This window comes from Polypterus senegalus, chromosome 12 (genome assembly GCF_016835505.1).
Source record: "Polypterus senegalus isolate Bchr_013 chromosome 12, ASM1683550v1, whole genome shotgun sequence".
Classification (NCBI taxonomy): domain Eukaryota; kingdom Metazoa; phylum Chordata; class Cladistia; order Polypteriformes; family Polypteridae; genus Polypterus; species Polypterus senegalus.
In genome coordinates this window covers 59,511,765-59,529,440 of record NC_053165.1, presented here as the reverse complement: position 1 = coordinate 59,529,440, position 17,676 = coordinate 59,511,765, and the positions used below count along the sequence as shown (strand labels likewise).

The 17,676-nt window shown below is 42.4% G+C and overlaps 1 protein-coding gene across 1 annotated transcript; it reads right to left on the bottom strand.

The window, feature by feature from the left end:
- Nucleotides 1-221: 221 nt before the first annotated feature.
- On the bottom strand, nt 222-16,848 carry LOC120540679 (ras-related protein Rab-35). Its single transcript, XM_039771635.1, has 6 exons — nt 16,589-16,848; nt 9,704-9,754; nt 9,395-9,518; nt 2,397-2,521; nt 1,302-1,426; nt 222-1,185 (listed from the first exon to the last, which is right to left on the bottom strand). The coding sequence occupies exons 1-6, from the start codon at nt 16,638-16,640 to the stop codon at nt 1,057-1,059; spliced, it is 606 nt and encodes a 201-aa protein (XP_039627569.1). The 5' UTR covers nt 16,641-16,848; the 3' UTR covers nt 222-1,056.
- Between the last annotated feature and the right edge of the window lie 828 nt (nt 16,849-17,676).

Genomic DNA, 17,676 nt, shown 5'->3' with positions numbered 1-17,676 from the left:
AGCAACTTACAATACATTTTCTAAGAACTTGCAAATGCACAATTTGAAAATATTGTAAACCTGAAAATGAAGTTTTATCTTTTCTCAAACATGCACATCCCCTAGTATAAAATGTGTGCTCCCAGCAGGATAAATATTTCTAAATGCACAAGCCACACTTGTCATATAAGTTTGGACAAAAGCAAAACCAGAAATACAGTGGCAGAGCTCTATACCAAATGTTAATTATTTAAAATGTTTATTATGGATTAAACTGGCTTAGGAAAAAAGAATACACCTGATTGGAAGGAGGTTCAATGGTTCAATTGCTCCCCCCCCAAAAAAAAACACACTTTCCTATTTTTTTCCTCTCTTAATTTACTTGATATAGCAATGATTCCAAATGGGAGTTTTTAACCCAGATTTATTGGAAGGATACTGGGTACAAACCCAGCAATGGCTATAATTTCAGTTTCTCGTCAGTCTCTCATCAAAAAGTCTTAATCCTAAATGCCCCTTCCTGGTCACTTTTTTTTTTTTTTTTGAGGGGGGTGGAGGCGGTTGGTTAAAATAAACTCAATAATAAAGAGAAATAGTAAATGTAAGGTAGCAAAAGACTAATAATAAGAGGGGAAAGTGCAAATAAAATCGGAGATCTCCAAAGGAGAATGGAACTTGTGGTGTTCTTAATTGGTTTTTAAAAAGAACCAGGCACGGTTCAGAAAGTTCAAAATTGGCATTAGTTGAAAGCATGGAGATGGCAGCCACTTTCAGTCTTTACATAAGTCTTCTCCGGAAACAGTGGGCTCTGCAGCTGTCCATGCAAAGTGGAACAAGATGGGAGTGGAGTGAATCTTGGCAATGCATTGTTGGCATAGTCGTCTTGTCCACCTTCTATAAAACTTCAGCGTGGAGACTAGGAAACAACATGGAACTGATGAATCCACCCAAAAAAAAAGTCAAAGTTCTAATAAAACGGTTCGTTTGTTCTTTATTGAAATCTGCATGATAGTGGCTTCCAAAATGGACTGGCTTTTATGTGGTTTGTTGACAGCAGTCCTGACTGTTGCTGTGTGACTAGCAGCACTTTTTCTTCCGTTTGCTGTTTTTCGTCAGCTTGACAACGTCATTCTGTTGCTGCTGCTGCTGTTTGGCCAGGACTTCTTTCTTGGCTTTAAGAACCAACTCTGTGATGCAGTTGAACATCTTGGGAGCAAATAAGGAAACAAAACACACCCCGGTCAGCTATGACATAAACAAAGACACATTTATAAAACAAAATATGCTAAAGAGAGATGAGATTAAATGATTAGGACACAAACCTCCTCCACGTTTATGTTCTCTTTTGCACTTGTCTCAAACAGATGAATCCCCATTTGCTCTGCAAACTTCTGCGCATCATTGGTCTCCACAACTTTTGATGCAGGGTCATCATTCTTGTTACCCACTAAAATAGATTAGGAATATAAGAATCCAGACAACAACTTAGTGGACCTTTCTCATTACTTCCTGTCTTTCCTTTTATCTAAATGGCTGTGATCCCACCCTTACAATTGGTAGTTGTTGCTGTTCAGGTGCAATGAATGAACAGTGTGCATTTCACATAGTGTCTTGGACTGGTGTGCATATATTTAATTGCTTTTATGGATGGCAGGACACACTGCAAGTAGTGTAATGAATTTCAGTCAAATGACATAGCTTACCTTGTATCACCAGTACTGTAATGAGCCTAACGTAAAACATTTAACAAATTCAGATCTTTACAATTAGGCATTTTGACTGATGCTCCCCAGCCAACTATACATACATATTAATAAGTAACCCAGACTCCTATTCACAGCCAGTAATTTCTGGACTCTATAACGTACCATTAAGAGACCACAGCTGGGGAACCTTGCTAAAACAGAACAGAGGTGGATAAGTGGACATATCCTGTGCCCAGTCTATTGCCTTCCCATACATCACCAAACCAAAGACCACCACCTTACAGTTAAAGGATGTGGTGTTGACAGGGACCAGGGATATGCTTACACTTTTGAAAAAGTGTGATTTATGTACAACACTACTATAATCTCATTGTATGGAGACTGCTAATCACTAGCAATCTTCAGCACTGTATTACACAGTTTGTGCTGAAAGATGTTTTAAACAGAGTCCACTATAAAAAAAAAAAAAAAGTTTGAGAGAGAGAGAACCTAAATTTCCTCTACCTAAAAATATGCCAAAATAGGGCACCATGTATGCCTTACTTTGCTAATAATGCATGAAGCATTCCTGTTCAAATCAAAGTTATATCTCAATACTAGTTATATTGTTTCAACATGCTTTTTGTTTTACTGAGCTAATGTGAAGGTTTTTCTGGCTGATTCCATGTGAAAAAAACTGAAAGACAAATGGTGCTCAGTGTCCCAACTTACCTAATATTCTGCACACATCATCACAGTTCTGGTTTATTTCATGTAACCACCGTTTAACATTTACAAAGGACTCGGCACTAGTTACGTCATAAACAACAATTACACCATGGGTTCCTCTGTAATACCTGAAAAACAAAAGAAAAATCTCATTTGTGATCACTCATATTGATAATTCACAGCAGATAGTGTGTGCCAGCGAGAATAGCAAGACCGTTACAATGAAGATTGTGTCCATGACAGTGCGGAGGACATTATTTAAAAAAAAAAAAATCTATTTTAATGATAGCTGAAAATCAAGAACATCTAATGCTGTCATTCAGGCTCCATCGTATTCTGTGAAATTATAGAAATCATACAGAAATCCCTGCATCCCTGACACCCTCTTAAAGTCTCTTAAATTACCATGACAATGTTTTGCCACTAGGTGGAAGCAGAGTAGCTGATTAACTGCAGAGGAACGCATTGGAAGCTTGAATCACAGCTACCACACAGGCACAGTGAAATACTAATTAAAAATAAAATAAAAAAAAGGAAACAGCCAAGTGAGGGAGGCAATGGGATGAGAGTGCAATTACAGAAATAGCTAAGCATCAACTGAGGATTCCTTCATCTTTAATATCAGAAGAAAACAGGTTTCTGGGTGATGAGCTCTCATCATCTGCACATGCCACATACAAATGTATATTTTATGTATGAATTACCAAACTATCAGTTCATTTTAAATATGTCTGAAGCATGTACAGGAAGGGCTGAAACATAAACAAAATGAAGGATGGGACAAGGCCTCAGGCTCAGACAGCTGCCTAAATCATCACTTGCATCTGCTGTGCTCGCCACCCCCACCCTTTTGTCACCACCGGCATTTCCTGTTTGTGGTTGGGCCTATTCTTAATCAGGAAGTGATGTCAGACAGACAGGAAACCAAGTTAGAGGGATCAGCTCCTACACATCCAGCCAACAGTCATTGTAAAGGATGTGTTTGACAGACTATTCTGTAACACACACTGCAGAGGAGCCGAGACATTGCAGTAGCAGTAGTAATGTGCGACATCTATGCAGTACAACAATGAGTAAAGCTGTGGCAGAACTAAAACTCATAAACATTACAGGTTTATTAGGACAGTAAGAAGTAGCTGAAAGTTCTGAGGTGAACTACAGAAGAACCTTTTGAACATTACTAAGCTACCCTCCCCAGTACAAATCAGGCACTGGGGAGTAGAGGAGTCACAGCAGTTACAATGAAATCCCAACAAATTAATGTTATTTTAGTCAAAATTGGCCCTACAGTGTGTGCGTTTGTTTGCCCTGCAATGGATTGGCGCCCTGTCCAGGTACTGTTTTTGCATTGTGGCTGATTGCTGAGAATTAGTTCCAGCTTCCCTGTGATCCTGCATTGCAGAAGTGGTTTAGGAAGATGTATGGATGGACGGACAAATAGTTTGATCTAATTAAGTAAGCCATTTCAATGTAAATGAAAAGAAAAAAAGCCAGCTAAAGGATTTAATGCTGTGTGCAAGGAATACACTAAGCTGCAGGATTTAACCACACATCAAAATCCACTTAGTCAAACAGTAAGCTAAACGGTGCAAATACAGTTCTGAGAGGAGCTTGCTTTAGCCAAGATTTCAGACTGGCAACAAAGATTTGAAAAACACGGAAGGACTCTTGCACTCTGAACTTAGGTATGAAGTATGTTAAGGCAGGGCTCATAGGAACACAGTCACATCATTAAAAAGAACAAGCTGTCTGTGTGTTGTGATACGTCTGTACAGGCCAATGTTCTTTAAAGCTGTTATCTGGCTCTTGAAGGCCTGATGTAAGATTTCAGAACTCTTTTACAATCTATGTAATTCAAAAGTCATATCATCCAAATGCAAATGAACACTTCCTAATCTACTGTAAGGCATTTGTCTAGCTAAGTAAACAAAGAGATTAAGTCTTGTGCAGCTTTTGTGATCCCTCGGGCAGATGTAAGGGTGCATGTAGGCCAAGCCTCAAAGAGTTCTTAGTGGGATACACTTCCACAGGATGCTCAACAGTTCACTTGTGTATTTTATTAGACCTATTTATCATGGCACTGGAAATTGGCAACATGTTAGTTGGATATGCAAGTGAGAGTTTCACTGTACTACGACATCTTGATGTGGGCACAGCCAGTGTGGACTGGGAAAGCCAAAGTGGCCATGTTTTCTAAGAGCAAGAGTCCACAACGGCTACCTTATTGCTTTCCAAGTAAGGATATTCTTATTGTACCTTTTGTAGCACTTGTACGAGCTACTTGATTTTCTTCACATCTTTCATCAAAGAGACAATTTAGAAGGCCATACAACACACTTTGGAAGCAGTGCTAAGACTTTGACTAGACAGATGTCACAGGGTAGTAAACTCTCTAAATCTGATATGACATCTATGCAGTTAATACACATTGTCAATTTTCCAGTATACAGTGAGCATGATGGCTAACAGACTCATCCTTTGTGCATGTGCTGACCGCTATATATAGATGTGCTCAGTGGACAAAAGGATGTGGCTGGTAGAAATATGTGGTTTTATTTGTTTCGTGGTAATGAGTGAGCAGCACATTATTTTCTAATTGAGATTTCAATTTTAAGTTATTGTAAACAAGATTACATCAAAAATTCAGGCGAGGAATACAAGGGTGGCCAGAAGGATCTAGCTGGGTGCGAGAGCAAACTTTCATATACAAAGTTTATACAGATAGTAGTTAGATAGTATATAGATAGTGTAGATATATAGTTTAGATAAATAATCTTACTGCTTGTGTGCAATTTCTTTATCACTTCACAGTATGTTAGCTTTGCAGTCTTTATCCACACTAATTTACCTGATGTGATCCTGAACTGGATCAAGCAGATTAGAGAATGGCAAGATTTATTTGGCCTGATACTTCAGCAACAGAGTTGGCTAAGATGTTCTCTGCAGATAATAAAAACAGATAAATACCAACAATCCCTTTGGACTAATAATGCATGGTGGTGAAGGTGGAAACGGCTTCATTTGAAGTAGAGCACTATTGAAACTAGGAATATTTTCATTTGTGTTTAGACTTAATTTGATCTGCAATGTGTAAGAAACTTGGAACTAATGTGGTAAAGAACATTTCTTGTCATTAGTTGAGTGATGGCTACTTGTTTATGAGATTCACTCTGTATTCTCACAAATAAATACCAGTAACACTGACAACATCATTTTTGGAAAAGAACAACACTACTATTGCAGAAGTACTGCTCAAGAAGTAAAATGGTTGAAAATCTCAACCCTTCACCTCCCTGTCTCTAACAGCGCTACAAGAGTCCTGCCCCTCCACTGTATGCACTTCCCTCATTCTGGAGGAATGCATCATGAGCAGATGTCCATCTCTGCTAGAAGAGCATCTCTGAAGGTAGACTTGTACAATAGGTGGGTTGGATAGTTTGTTGATTCTAACCTATCTCTCCCTGAGAAGAAGCACTGTGTCACACTCAGGATGTCACAAATCTCAAAAGTCTACAAAGACAGCCAGTGTGTCATATGGAAAATATTGTCACTCTTATTAGGGCAGCCCATGTTGAAGCCATTGCAGTTAAAGAACAAGCTTTCACAGACACCAAAACATCTTGTCAGAAAGAAATCATTTTGAAAATGAAAGCACTTATGAAGCCCAGAAAGAGAACATGTCACCCTGCTTCTCAGCTAAAGGCAAAACAAGTCACACAGAAAGAAAGATACAGAGTAATTTTTACTGGTGGCCTACTGCCACACAAACCAAACCTTCCAATTTGATTGCTATCCTTAATTGTTAAGAATTCAGATGAGTAAGGCATGCAGCAGAAGTTCAGAGGACCTTATGTAACACCTTTTGTCACATGTCCCTTATTCACTGCTGCTTTATTAGCACCTCCGCTAACCCAGCACAGCCGATACAAACTTCTTCTGTACAACAGTAAAACAGCAATTTGCCGGAGCCTCAAAGCCCACAGTAGTCCAGCTGCTCTTGCCCATTTCATATTCAAATCCTGTCGTCTACATAGCGAGTCTGAAGTAACACGTTCTTTGAGACATGACACCATCTGTGCTTAAGAAAAGAGAAAGAAGCCAGGATCTGCTGCCCAATGTTCAGTTCCTGCCAAACGGGGGAAGCTGACAGAGATAGGACATTAGCATGGTGTTGTTTTGCCAACTATAATAAATAAATAAATAAATAAAACAAAATCACCCAAAGTATGACATCTACAACCTGGGAAAGGAGGCTGTATGAGCAAATTCCATGATGCCAGCAAGTCCTACTTAAATAAGGGAATAATGAATCTGCCGCTGGACAGTAAGCGATTGGAACAGCACAAGGAAAGCAGGATTGACTTTATAGGTCCAGGGTCTTAATGCAGCACAGTAACGTAACTGTTAGGGCGAGCACCATTAATCAATATACGGTATGTAAAGAACAGCCAGATAGCCACGCGCAACTTAGCTCAGCACATTTCTTTGCAGTTACTGCCACAGGGTAAGACCTCACACTACTTACGACACCATTGCCAAAACACACAAAATAAAGCCCAAAGCTAATTAGCCCCGGGGTGGGGGCTGTGTGAGCGCAGCTTCACAAATGAAGTTCACCTCTACAATTGTGGGGTAGCTGTTCGTTTTTCCTCCCCACGTTCTCTTCTGTTCTTAATATTGTTGTCGTCTTCCTTTTAGTTTTTGAACACCCTTCCTTCCTGCCAGACAGGCCCAACTTCCAACCTCAGCAACCACTTAAAACACAACTGTGGTCAAGGCGAACCAAAAAATGGGATTAATAAAATTATCTAAAATTACTGAGACCATAAGACCACAGGTCACTATGAATGGTCGACACTTGCCAAATCAGGAGCAATGGCCCCACAGGTCTCCGTGTTTGGATACACCTCTGTCACCTAAGAGCTTGAGTGATGTAGTCCAGCCTTCCATAATGCTCTAAATGCCAATACTACAGTGTGGCACCCCTTAGAGCGCCAAACTACTGGGCATTGACTAAATATATTTAACACATTTCTTTTCTTATTAGGGCTTTTTCTCACTCATCTTCACTTGACCAGACTACCAGTCCACATTTTAAATGTACTCCTACCATAGGCTGGACTCTCCTTTCTGATCTCCAACTACACCATCGGACACCGAAACGACAGTGGTATTCTTTTCCAAGGAATGAAGAGAGACCATTTTTAATTGAAAGGAGATCTGGCTTTCTTTAAAACCATTCTCTAGGATTTTTTATCTAAAATTACTTTTTATAGCAGGGATTACATGATGTACTAGGTGCAAGTGACAATGCATGGCGCCTCTGCTGGTCACATTGACATCTGCACCCTTATCTATGTAAATAAATAAATAAAAACATAAATAAGGGGTAGCTTGTGAAGCAGAGGGTATAATTAGCAAAGTCCTGTACATACAGCAACTTTTAGAATTCTTAATTCTTAAAGAAGCAAAACTCACACTGCTGGGTACCTGCAAATCATTCAGATTGTGAGCAGACTCGTGCCACTTCATGAAGTAAGGCATCTCCAGAGATGCTACAGGTTATTGTTCTTGTTACTAAAGAAATATATTAGGGAATGAGAAGATGGGGTACAAACTGTGACACTTTGCTTAGTCAGTAGGAAGCCACATTTCCTATTAACAGGCAAATTAATTACACCATTCAATTAAGGCTTAAAAAGAAGGAGTTTTCTGGTGGCTCTTCTTATCTGGATTTGCTGACCACCATGTCTGAAGAGGTCAGGGAGTGCAGTAGTTCCACTCAGCTACACCATGTGCAGACCTAGATGTGGTTCATTTGCTTAAACATGTCTATACCAGATACCAAATAGCTGGTGTTTATCGAAATGAGCACTAATTACAATTTAAGCACCAGTAGGCCCCCATCCCACAGAAAGGCCGTCCCATCCTCCAACTAGGGCCTGAGAGTTTGAGGCAAGCATTGTTAACTCTGGATTATGTGGAAGCTGGCTTATTAGGAGCTCATGGGCACCGCCAGAAAAGAGCTTGAGCCTCCCAATAGAAGTAAGCAGGTGGTGACCTGTCAAGATTAGCTCCAAGATCTGTCATGGGCAGCTTTAACACAGGAGAGCAACTCCGATGCCCCTCTCACTTCACTGGTCATGTGCCAGACCACTGGGTTAGGCAATCAGTTAGGGTTTGTGATTGTCACAGGTAAGACCAGCTGTACACAAAGATCCCCACAAGTGTTAATGTTTGTATGGCTGGCTCATCGGACTGCCAGGCTCAGCGTCTACAGTTCAGTGCCTGAGAGAGGAGACATTTAAAATTACGTCACATTGTGCTTTACCGTCACCAGAGCAATAGTCGACTTGCTAGCTTGCCAAAGCAGAACTGGTGCAGACCACTAATTTCATATATTTCTAAATTTGGCCTCAACAGAAATCCAAATTTAGAAATAAACCACAAAAATATAAGGAAAAAAAAACCTTATCAGAGGCAAAACCTGCCAAATGAATAAGACAACAAATGTGCCAGTATAAAATATGGCAAATGAGGTGCCCCCAGAAAAGCACTGAAGTCCAAATTCACGGTCAACCATCATGTATAAGGAAGCAAAGCACTGCAGAATTCCAAACTTTCACAAAGCATTCCTAGATAGCTAACAGTATTGTGCTCTTTCCAGTTCCCATAATCCTCCTCTCTAACAGGGTCACTTGCAGGTCACGGCCTTGCACCGCTGCAGCTTGACCGAGACGAGGCAAAACTATTTTTGAAAACCGTTTGATAAGAAAAATTCAGGAGTTTTTCTTTGACACGTGATTACAATCCTCCCACGCCAAAATCGTTGTGCAAAATGTTCTGCAAGAAAAGCAATCAGCTGGGTGCCCAAGAAGTGCGAGAAGAACATGGAAGAGAAACAGATAAATAAGCCAACCTGCCCACCACAGGCGCTTGATAACAAGACACAAGGCTGTGTCCATTTAGCCCTCCACCCCAGGGCAGCTCCTTACACTTACGTTGATGTGATGGTGCGGAATCGCTCCTGTCCAGCCGTGTCCCATATTTGTAGCTTCACTTTCTCCCCGTTGATTTCCACAGTCCTGATCTTAAAGTCTACCCCAATGGTGGTGATGTAGCTACCTGTGAAAATGAAAGGGTGTACACCTGGGTTTACCACACTGTCATCACCAAACTATGTTATGACCATCTGAGTACAATTCATAAAAGATATTATTGTGGATGACTGCAAGTAGAGAGTGATGGGAGCTTGAGAACTCAAACTGTAGAAACAGACCAAGCCAAAGGCTAACTGCAAAACTTCCCACCTGAAAAAGTGTTGTCTGCAAACCGCAATAAGAGGCTGCTCTTCCCGACACCTGAAATGCAAAGTGGGGGACATGTTAAAAGAAGGCAAGGCAGGGAGGCCACTACCCCAACAGCCACCTAAAACCCAGTTTTAGTGTCCAGCATCCTTTTACTGACTGCTTGTTTCCAGTCTTGTGCATGCTAGTCCTGGAAAAAGTTCAAGACCCCACATGACACGGACTTGCTGTTTTATGTTATTTCTCCCCTCCTGCTGCACATCAAAGCACTCCTTTACCCTTGTATAATTATTTTCTGAAAGACACCACATACACCTCAAGCTCAACCTCTGGGAAGAAGTTCAACAAAGCAAGAGGACTTTCATCAAACTGCAGCATTAGGCTAAGAAGGGCCACAGAGATTAAAAAAAAAAGGGAGATCTTGCTTTCATCAAACTGCAGCATTAGGCTAAGAAGGGCCACAGAGATTAAAAAAAAAAAGGGAGAAGTGAGGAACGGGGACTCTCATAAACCCAATATTAAAAAGCCAGTTGCATAGGTGGTGCTTCAGTGGTTTAGAGCTGGGAGTGAGAAGACTGATGCCTTGTGGGATTCTGGCAGCTTGTTAACCTCTTTTGTTCTTGTCTGTTACAGGAACACCTAACTGGGTCAAGATGAGCCCTCACAGTGGTCTCACTCACAACCCTAGAGAAAGATGTATGCCATGGAGAAGGCCTGAATTACTTGAAGAAGTACCAAGCAGAGATAATGATCCTCGCTGGAAGGAACAAGAGTTGCATGGTTGCATGGTATGGAAAAGGTGCTGCAAAAGATGGCACACATATTCAGATATCCCAGCAGTCCATCTCACACCCACACTGCACAGCTTTCATGATCTTTCACTTTCCATGACCGTAAAGCCCGTACCAAGAAGACTCTTGATGGTATAGCATGTCTGGCAGCCCTCCATCTTACCCCATAGGTAAACCACACAGCACTCAACTCAACTCTTGATCCTAAATCTGTCCCACTTACTGACATTTTTCTGGCCATGCTGTACACTGCCTGGAACAAATAATGAAAACTCACTTGTCTCCAAACCACCTGGCAATATGAGGCGTACAATAAACTAATTTTATGACAGCACCTTGGAACACACATGAAACAGAACGGTATTCACTACACAGCAGGTCAACTCAGACAAAAACCTGAACACCTACAGCATGGCCAGGACAACAACCCTTCTTCTGTCCCTTAATTCTTTATGTTTGTGAATATATAATATAAGCAGCCCAAATTGCCTTCAAATGCGTCACATCCAAGACTCTGCAGTACTTTGCGTCGGATGAACTCCAGTTTCTCGCCATCTTGAAACTGGAGTATTCAGGAGTACATGCTCAAGCAATTTCTATAATTCCATCTTATTCAGTTATTTGATGTAGTACACACTTATAAAAAAAAAAAAGGTGACCAAAAGCCCCACACAAGTAAGACCTCATGAGTAGGTCTCAGGATGTCCACAAGTGTAACTTTTAAATGCCAGTTTACTGCCAGGTCTGTAAGCAGACTGCCGATACCAAACCTAACAACATTAAAGACTTCAGTCCCAGTTCAAATCCTAACTCTGTCTCACTATGCACAAGTCACTTAACCTACAGGTGCTCCAACTATGAATAAGAAAAAAGTGTATAAGTTGCTTTGATTCAGACAATCAGCCAATAATCCAGTAACAACAGTAAAAGCATAATAAAGAGGTCTGTGGGTCAAGTCCTGCAAAGACATCAGGGACTTGATGATCTATTAGCTCTACATGCTTCTTACCTTCTGGTCAGAGTATCCCCTCCAATCGGCCCCCTGGACTTACCAAGTAGGACCCTTTCAAGACAGACAAAATTATCACCACAGACCAAAGTTTGTTATGAAATACACCAAACACATTTAATGATTGCATGCTCCCAACCTCTCTCTCTGTTATTTTAAAATTTTCCCATAATGTTAAAATTGTGTCTTTCCTATACTGAAATTTCCTTTTTAAAATTTTTAAAAAGTTAAGATTCCTGGATCTGGTCTACTCCAAGATCAGGAGAGGTTAAAGAAAAGGGATGGACATATGAATGTGATAGTAGAACTACTTCCTTAGCAGCAACATGTGGTGTACAGAGTGTACATCAGGAGTGACAAATCGCCTACTGCGACCATGGCTCCACTGAACTTGCTCATGATGTAAAACCCTGGCGTCCAGCTCAACTAACACACTTGTTCCTTCTCTGTTTCCTTAGTGTTTGGCCAAACACATCTGTCAACATTCCAGAGGCTGACATCATCTCTGCCAGCTGCAGTACAGGGTGGAGTGAGGCGACGTCGTCTAAAGAGTGTGACATCACCTTAGAAGATGGCAGAGCAGGCCTGAGGCCGACATTCTTGAGTAAGTTAGCTGACACCACCTTCAGTGACGCCTTGTGTACTGAGCAGAGCAGACTTAAACTCACCTGAGGGCCGAGTATCATGCAGTGCTGGATGGAAAGGGTGTTGTTCTGATGTAGTAGACCACCATGAAGGGTGGGCGATGGGGCAGGAGTTCCCCGAGTTCATTCCTGGTGTGCCACTGTGGCTACAGGCTTTCCTTTCAACCACTTTCACAAATTGGGGTGGGGGTTAGAGAGGATAAATCTTAATGTCTCATCAATCAAATTGTTATGTTTTTCTAGTGGCATATTTACATTCAAAAGAAATTTCAAAGTTGTAAACACATTCTTTTACCATATTTATTTGCATTCACCTCATTACTCTGGAGTTTACTCCTTAAGTTGTATCCAAATCCCGACTATTTTTCATTTGCACCCACGTCTGCACTGCTCATCATTTTGAATGTTAAAGGAAAACAGCTACCTAAGTGTGTGCTCATTAGTAATTAAAGGCTTAACAAAGGAATCCTCGAGTTCAGTGCTGCTGACCACCTTAACTACAGGCCATCTTCTGCTTTTAATTGGAACCCTGCTTTATTAAAGAAGCTTTAATTACCATATTTCTGCCTTTTTTGTGGCAATCTGTAAATTACAAAATGGGTTTGCTGCATTTTTAGAAGGTAGCGAACATTTGTGTTTGTGTGACATTAAGTATGTCCCTTTTCTTGCTTTTTTAAAAAAATTTGCCCTTTATCATTTAAACTTTTTCTTATTGAATAGCTCACAAGTGAGTTGTATACTCAAGTAGCTGCTTCCCTTTAATAATATTTAGTGTCATTTTGAGCAATGTCTGTAGTGCTCACCACTAACTCTGTCAGTTATTGAGTACAATTAAAGGAGTAAAGAAAGGTAACATTTAAAAGATATAGCAATAAAATGCTGATTTCTGAATGTTGTTTACAAGTAAACATGTTGGAATGAAAACCCATAGCCACAGTGGAACCCCTTCCCCAGAACAAGGGGCTTCCAACTTAAGGCCTCAGGGATCTCCGTGTCTTGTGGTTTTCATTCCAAACAATGTAGTAATAGGAAGATTGTACTTTAAATTGTGCACTGTGCTGAACTGAACCCATGGTTGCCCTGTTTTTGACATTCTGTTATGCTGACCATAGTAAACAGGTTGTTATTTTGGATAATTCAGTGAACAGGACTGGCAGACTCAACAGCCTGTTCTCATCACATGCATTGTGTTTCCCAAATGTCTTCAGTATGGGTGATCACCATTGCAATTGTTCATTTTCTCTATACGGCACCTTTCGTGTGCTCAAAGTGCTTACCAAATCCATAATACATTACACATTTACAATCAAAACACACAGCAAGACAGATATGTAACCCAAACTGGCATTGTTTTACCGTCTAGGATATGAAACAGTCAAGCTTAACATAGGATTCTTAGTGACACTATGGGGACATAATTGTTCAGAACATGAACAATACATTCAGATGACCATGCAGTGGACATCCAAAGAAAAGTCATCTAAATAAACATGTAAAGGCAGATGTCAGCCTGAAACGAAAACTGGCAGCTGCAAAAGTCACTAAAGGCCTAACATCTGAGATGCATGCTGTGGGGGTGGCCTCACTGACACCTGTGCGGACCCTCATGCACTCTGGGGAGTTGTTTGTTTTGGTTTGGTTTTCTTTTCTTGCAGCGTCACCATCTTGAATGCAACATTAACAAAGGTGGAGGCGAGAACATACTCAAGGAGAAATGACAAATGCAAAACATTCAACACCACAAGAAAGTGAAAGAGAATGAGAAAGTGAGACAGCCCTCAAAATTCCTGTCTAGCAAGCCTTCAGATGAGTCCTGTGTGGGGCGGAGAGTCCTGAATGCAAACAGCCGCATAGAGCCGGCATCGCCCACTGGGCTCTGCTCCCTAATTGACCCTGTCTGCCGGGGGTCTCACATCAGATTCACATACATCAGACACAGGATATGAAAAAGGTTAATATGTGGCAAACCGTATGGATTTGTTCAGCTCATTCTGATCAAGTGCACTGCAATTTCAGAACTCGGCCTGCTATACAATAATTAAAAATATGGGTTTGGGCTGCAACATAAAACAGCACCAGTAGTGTTTAATGTTAAATAGAAACTATAACCCAAGTCAGCCACCTTTTTGAAAAGACTGTTATGGAGGCAAACAATTAGTTTAATTTAGATGGAAGAGATCTGAAAGCAGGTCCATCATGTGGCACAACATGCCCACCGCAGGCACTGAGTCGTCTGCTAGAAAACTGAATGAACTGGCAAATCTCAAGCAGCAAGTAGAAGAGCATCCACATTTGTGCATGGTGAGCTACCAACAGGTAAAACAAATGAGCTCAAGAGTGCCAGTGCAGCAGCTTAACAACATCTAGACATCAATATGCCCAGCACACAAGTAACAAAACTAACAACTATTTCTACTAGTGCAGGAAATGAAGAAAGGGCACAGTACGGTGAAATTCTTAATTGTATCTCCAACCAAACATATATGTCAACACATTCAGGCGCCTTGACAGACAAGAACATATAAAGATACAACTCTTCCTTAAAAAGCTGTTGCATCTTTTCTACAGCTGAAGGTGGCTTTTAACATGTCAACATCCAATTCTGAGCAACACCAGTTAACAAGAAAAACATAGATGAGTGGTGATGGAGAGGCATCCCACCCAAGGTCAAGACTTTGAACTAAATAAAAGTAGCAACAGAACTGTGACATGTGCAGGGCACAGTGACACACATGTCCGACCAACACAACACCATTGTAAACAAGAAGCGGTCAAAATAAAGGTCTTATTTAACAGAAAGCACAAATCAGCTTACCTGATCAATGCCTTAGGTTTCTTTGTGGCTTCTGTATCCCCAATAACCTGACACCAAACGGGGAAAAACCAGCAACTTCTAATTATTAAAGTGAGACACCTTGCTTAGCAATTGCCATTGTTCTACACAACCCAATACAGTACCAATGTACTCTGAATGCCAACCTGAAGTGCTTCTACTAATAGTGTCTTAGGATATAGTGCCTTTCCAAACAGAATCTCATTTCTTAAAGTTCTTCTACTAACTAAACCCTCAGATATAGTACCTTTTCAAACAGAATTACACCCTGAAGACCTACTAACACCTCCACAGGATATAGTGCCTTTCCACACACTGAACCTTGTCTCTCAAAATCCTTCTACTAAATACAACTGAGGATGTAGAGCCTTTCCATAGTCAATCTCAACCCACAGTTCTTCTGCGATCATTATTTCCCCATTTTCTGCCCTGGCAGGAGTCCACAGACCCTGAGGGTCACACAACGCAGTCCAATGACTTGACTATTCAATATGAAATTGTAAAGCTACAGATACAAGAGATCAATGTGCACTGTAAACGCTGTGGGGGTCTTTTCTGAAATTCACTCAGGGAGACCCTCCCTCATTAACCACTACCAAAGGATTCGAACTCGGAGCCCATATACGGCAGCAGGTTCACAAGGTCTCCCAGCTTCGCTCCTGTTGCCCCCGTTCTCGAGGAAAGGATTGCTGTTTTGATGGGTCACGTTAGAATGGTGTCATCAAGGACGTTAAAGAATATAGCGCCTTTCCACATACAGCCACACCTCCCAACGCTTCCTCCCTTCTATACAACTTTTGCCGTGAAGGTCAGCCAAGAACCTGACACGCCAGGACTAACTAAACCTGCAGTCTGGCGAAGTGCAGTCCAGCGACTTGACCACCCAACAGGAATTCCACCAAAAAATCTTCAAGCCCACAGCGCAGGGTCGAGCCGATCGGAGCTCACAAGCCCGCGCTCTGCTTTGACTCATCGTCCTCCTGCTGCCCCCTTGTCCTTCTCTTGGCCATTTGCTACGATTCTTCTCATCAAAAAATTCAGCGCTTTCTGGACCCGCGTAATCAGTTCAGAGTGTAGGTGCAGCCAATGCAAGCCCCTTCAGGACTGGACGCCAGCCGTAAACTTGAAACGATCGCCACCCGTCAGAAGTCCCAAAGGTACGTTCAGGTAATACACCGACATTCGTGGACTGCTTCCTGCTGGCACCCCGAGAAGCCGCCGTCAAACATTCAGTGCCTTTCAGAATTACACGAGTAGCACCTCCCTCCTGACGGTCCGTCCTTGCCCTAGGTTCCTCTGTTCGCCCTCTCCCGTGAACTTGTGCCTTAACGGCGCCTCTCGTCTTCAACCCCGGGCCTCTTACTTCCTTGAAGCCCGGAGCTTTCCCAGCCCTGATATGCGCGGCGCAGACGTCCGCGTTTCGATTTGCGCGTAGCTCCGCCCCATACCGATTCCGAGACCATGGTCTACCTCTCCGTGGCGGTTTTTCCCCTTCGCCGGCTTCCAAGCCTGACCCCACCGAGATGACCACCCGGCATCTTTATGGCTACGGCAAAAGAGGCGGGGGAAACGAGGCCTGCTGTTCATCCCGCCTCCACGGCTTTTCCTTACCGCTGTCGCCGATGATGAGCAGCTTGAAGAGGTAATCGTAATCCCTGGCCATGCCGGCGCTCGGACGATCCCCTCCAGGTTTCCGATTTGCCCCACGTAACCCGCAGTATGCTCCCCGGCCTTCCTGAGACTCTCCCTTCCCCAATACGTGAGTGCTGTTTCTGGCCGGCCGGTGACTTCTCTATGCAGGCTTTCTCGCCGTCACACTCAGCCGGAAACTCCGCTTCGCGGATGGGATCGGTCTACAGCCCAACCCTCGGCGGCTGCGCCGGCGCACGAGCAACAGTCAAACCCTCTACCTGAGTGCCGCCCCTGGTGGGCGGAGGCAAAACCGAGCCGGGGAGCTCCAGATGTCGAGCGCTGGGTGCAGAAGAAAGAGAGGGAACAACAAGAGGTGTGCAGACCGCATACTGGCAACTGGAGCAACACTCACAAAAAAATCTAAAGCGAGGAATCTGGAACTGGGGGCACCGCGACCCTCACCAGGAGGACTTGTTTCAGATGACACAAAGAGCGAGCAATCAGGGTTCAATTGCATTTTGAGGGATCCCCGATTTAACATGAAGTAAACCGCACAACGACCATAGGGCACTGAAGCAGCGCCCGCTGCACTTTACTTGTTCTGGAGTGACCGGCGCTCATTTACGTCATTTGTAGAAATCAAAATGCCTTCACAATGACACTTTCACATCCCTAATTTCTGGCCTAAAGCTTCTCCTAAATTGCAGACAGTGTGGACCACAAGTTAGCAGTTGCTGATAAGTCAGACCACAGCCACACAGAGGGACTGCCATCATACAGCATGCAAAGTCAACAAAAGCTTTAACAAGACAATGGCAGTGAGACCCAAATTTGCTAACTGGTGAACAAGCACAGCAAAACCCACCACATGCAACTGGTACAAATACACTTCGCAGGGGCAATGGTAAATTAAGGGATTTCTACTTTAAGTGAGCTGCTGGGCCTGTGCTTTGGGGATGTTTACATCACAAAACACTCAACTTACCCAGATGAACACCAGTGTCCAATCACAGACTCCGTAGTGGAGAAAGCAAGCATAAAACAAGTTAACTTCCTATATTATATTG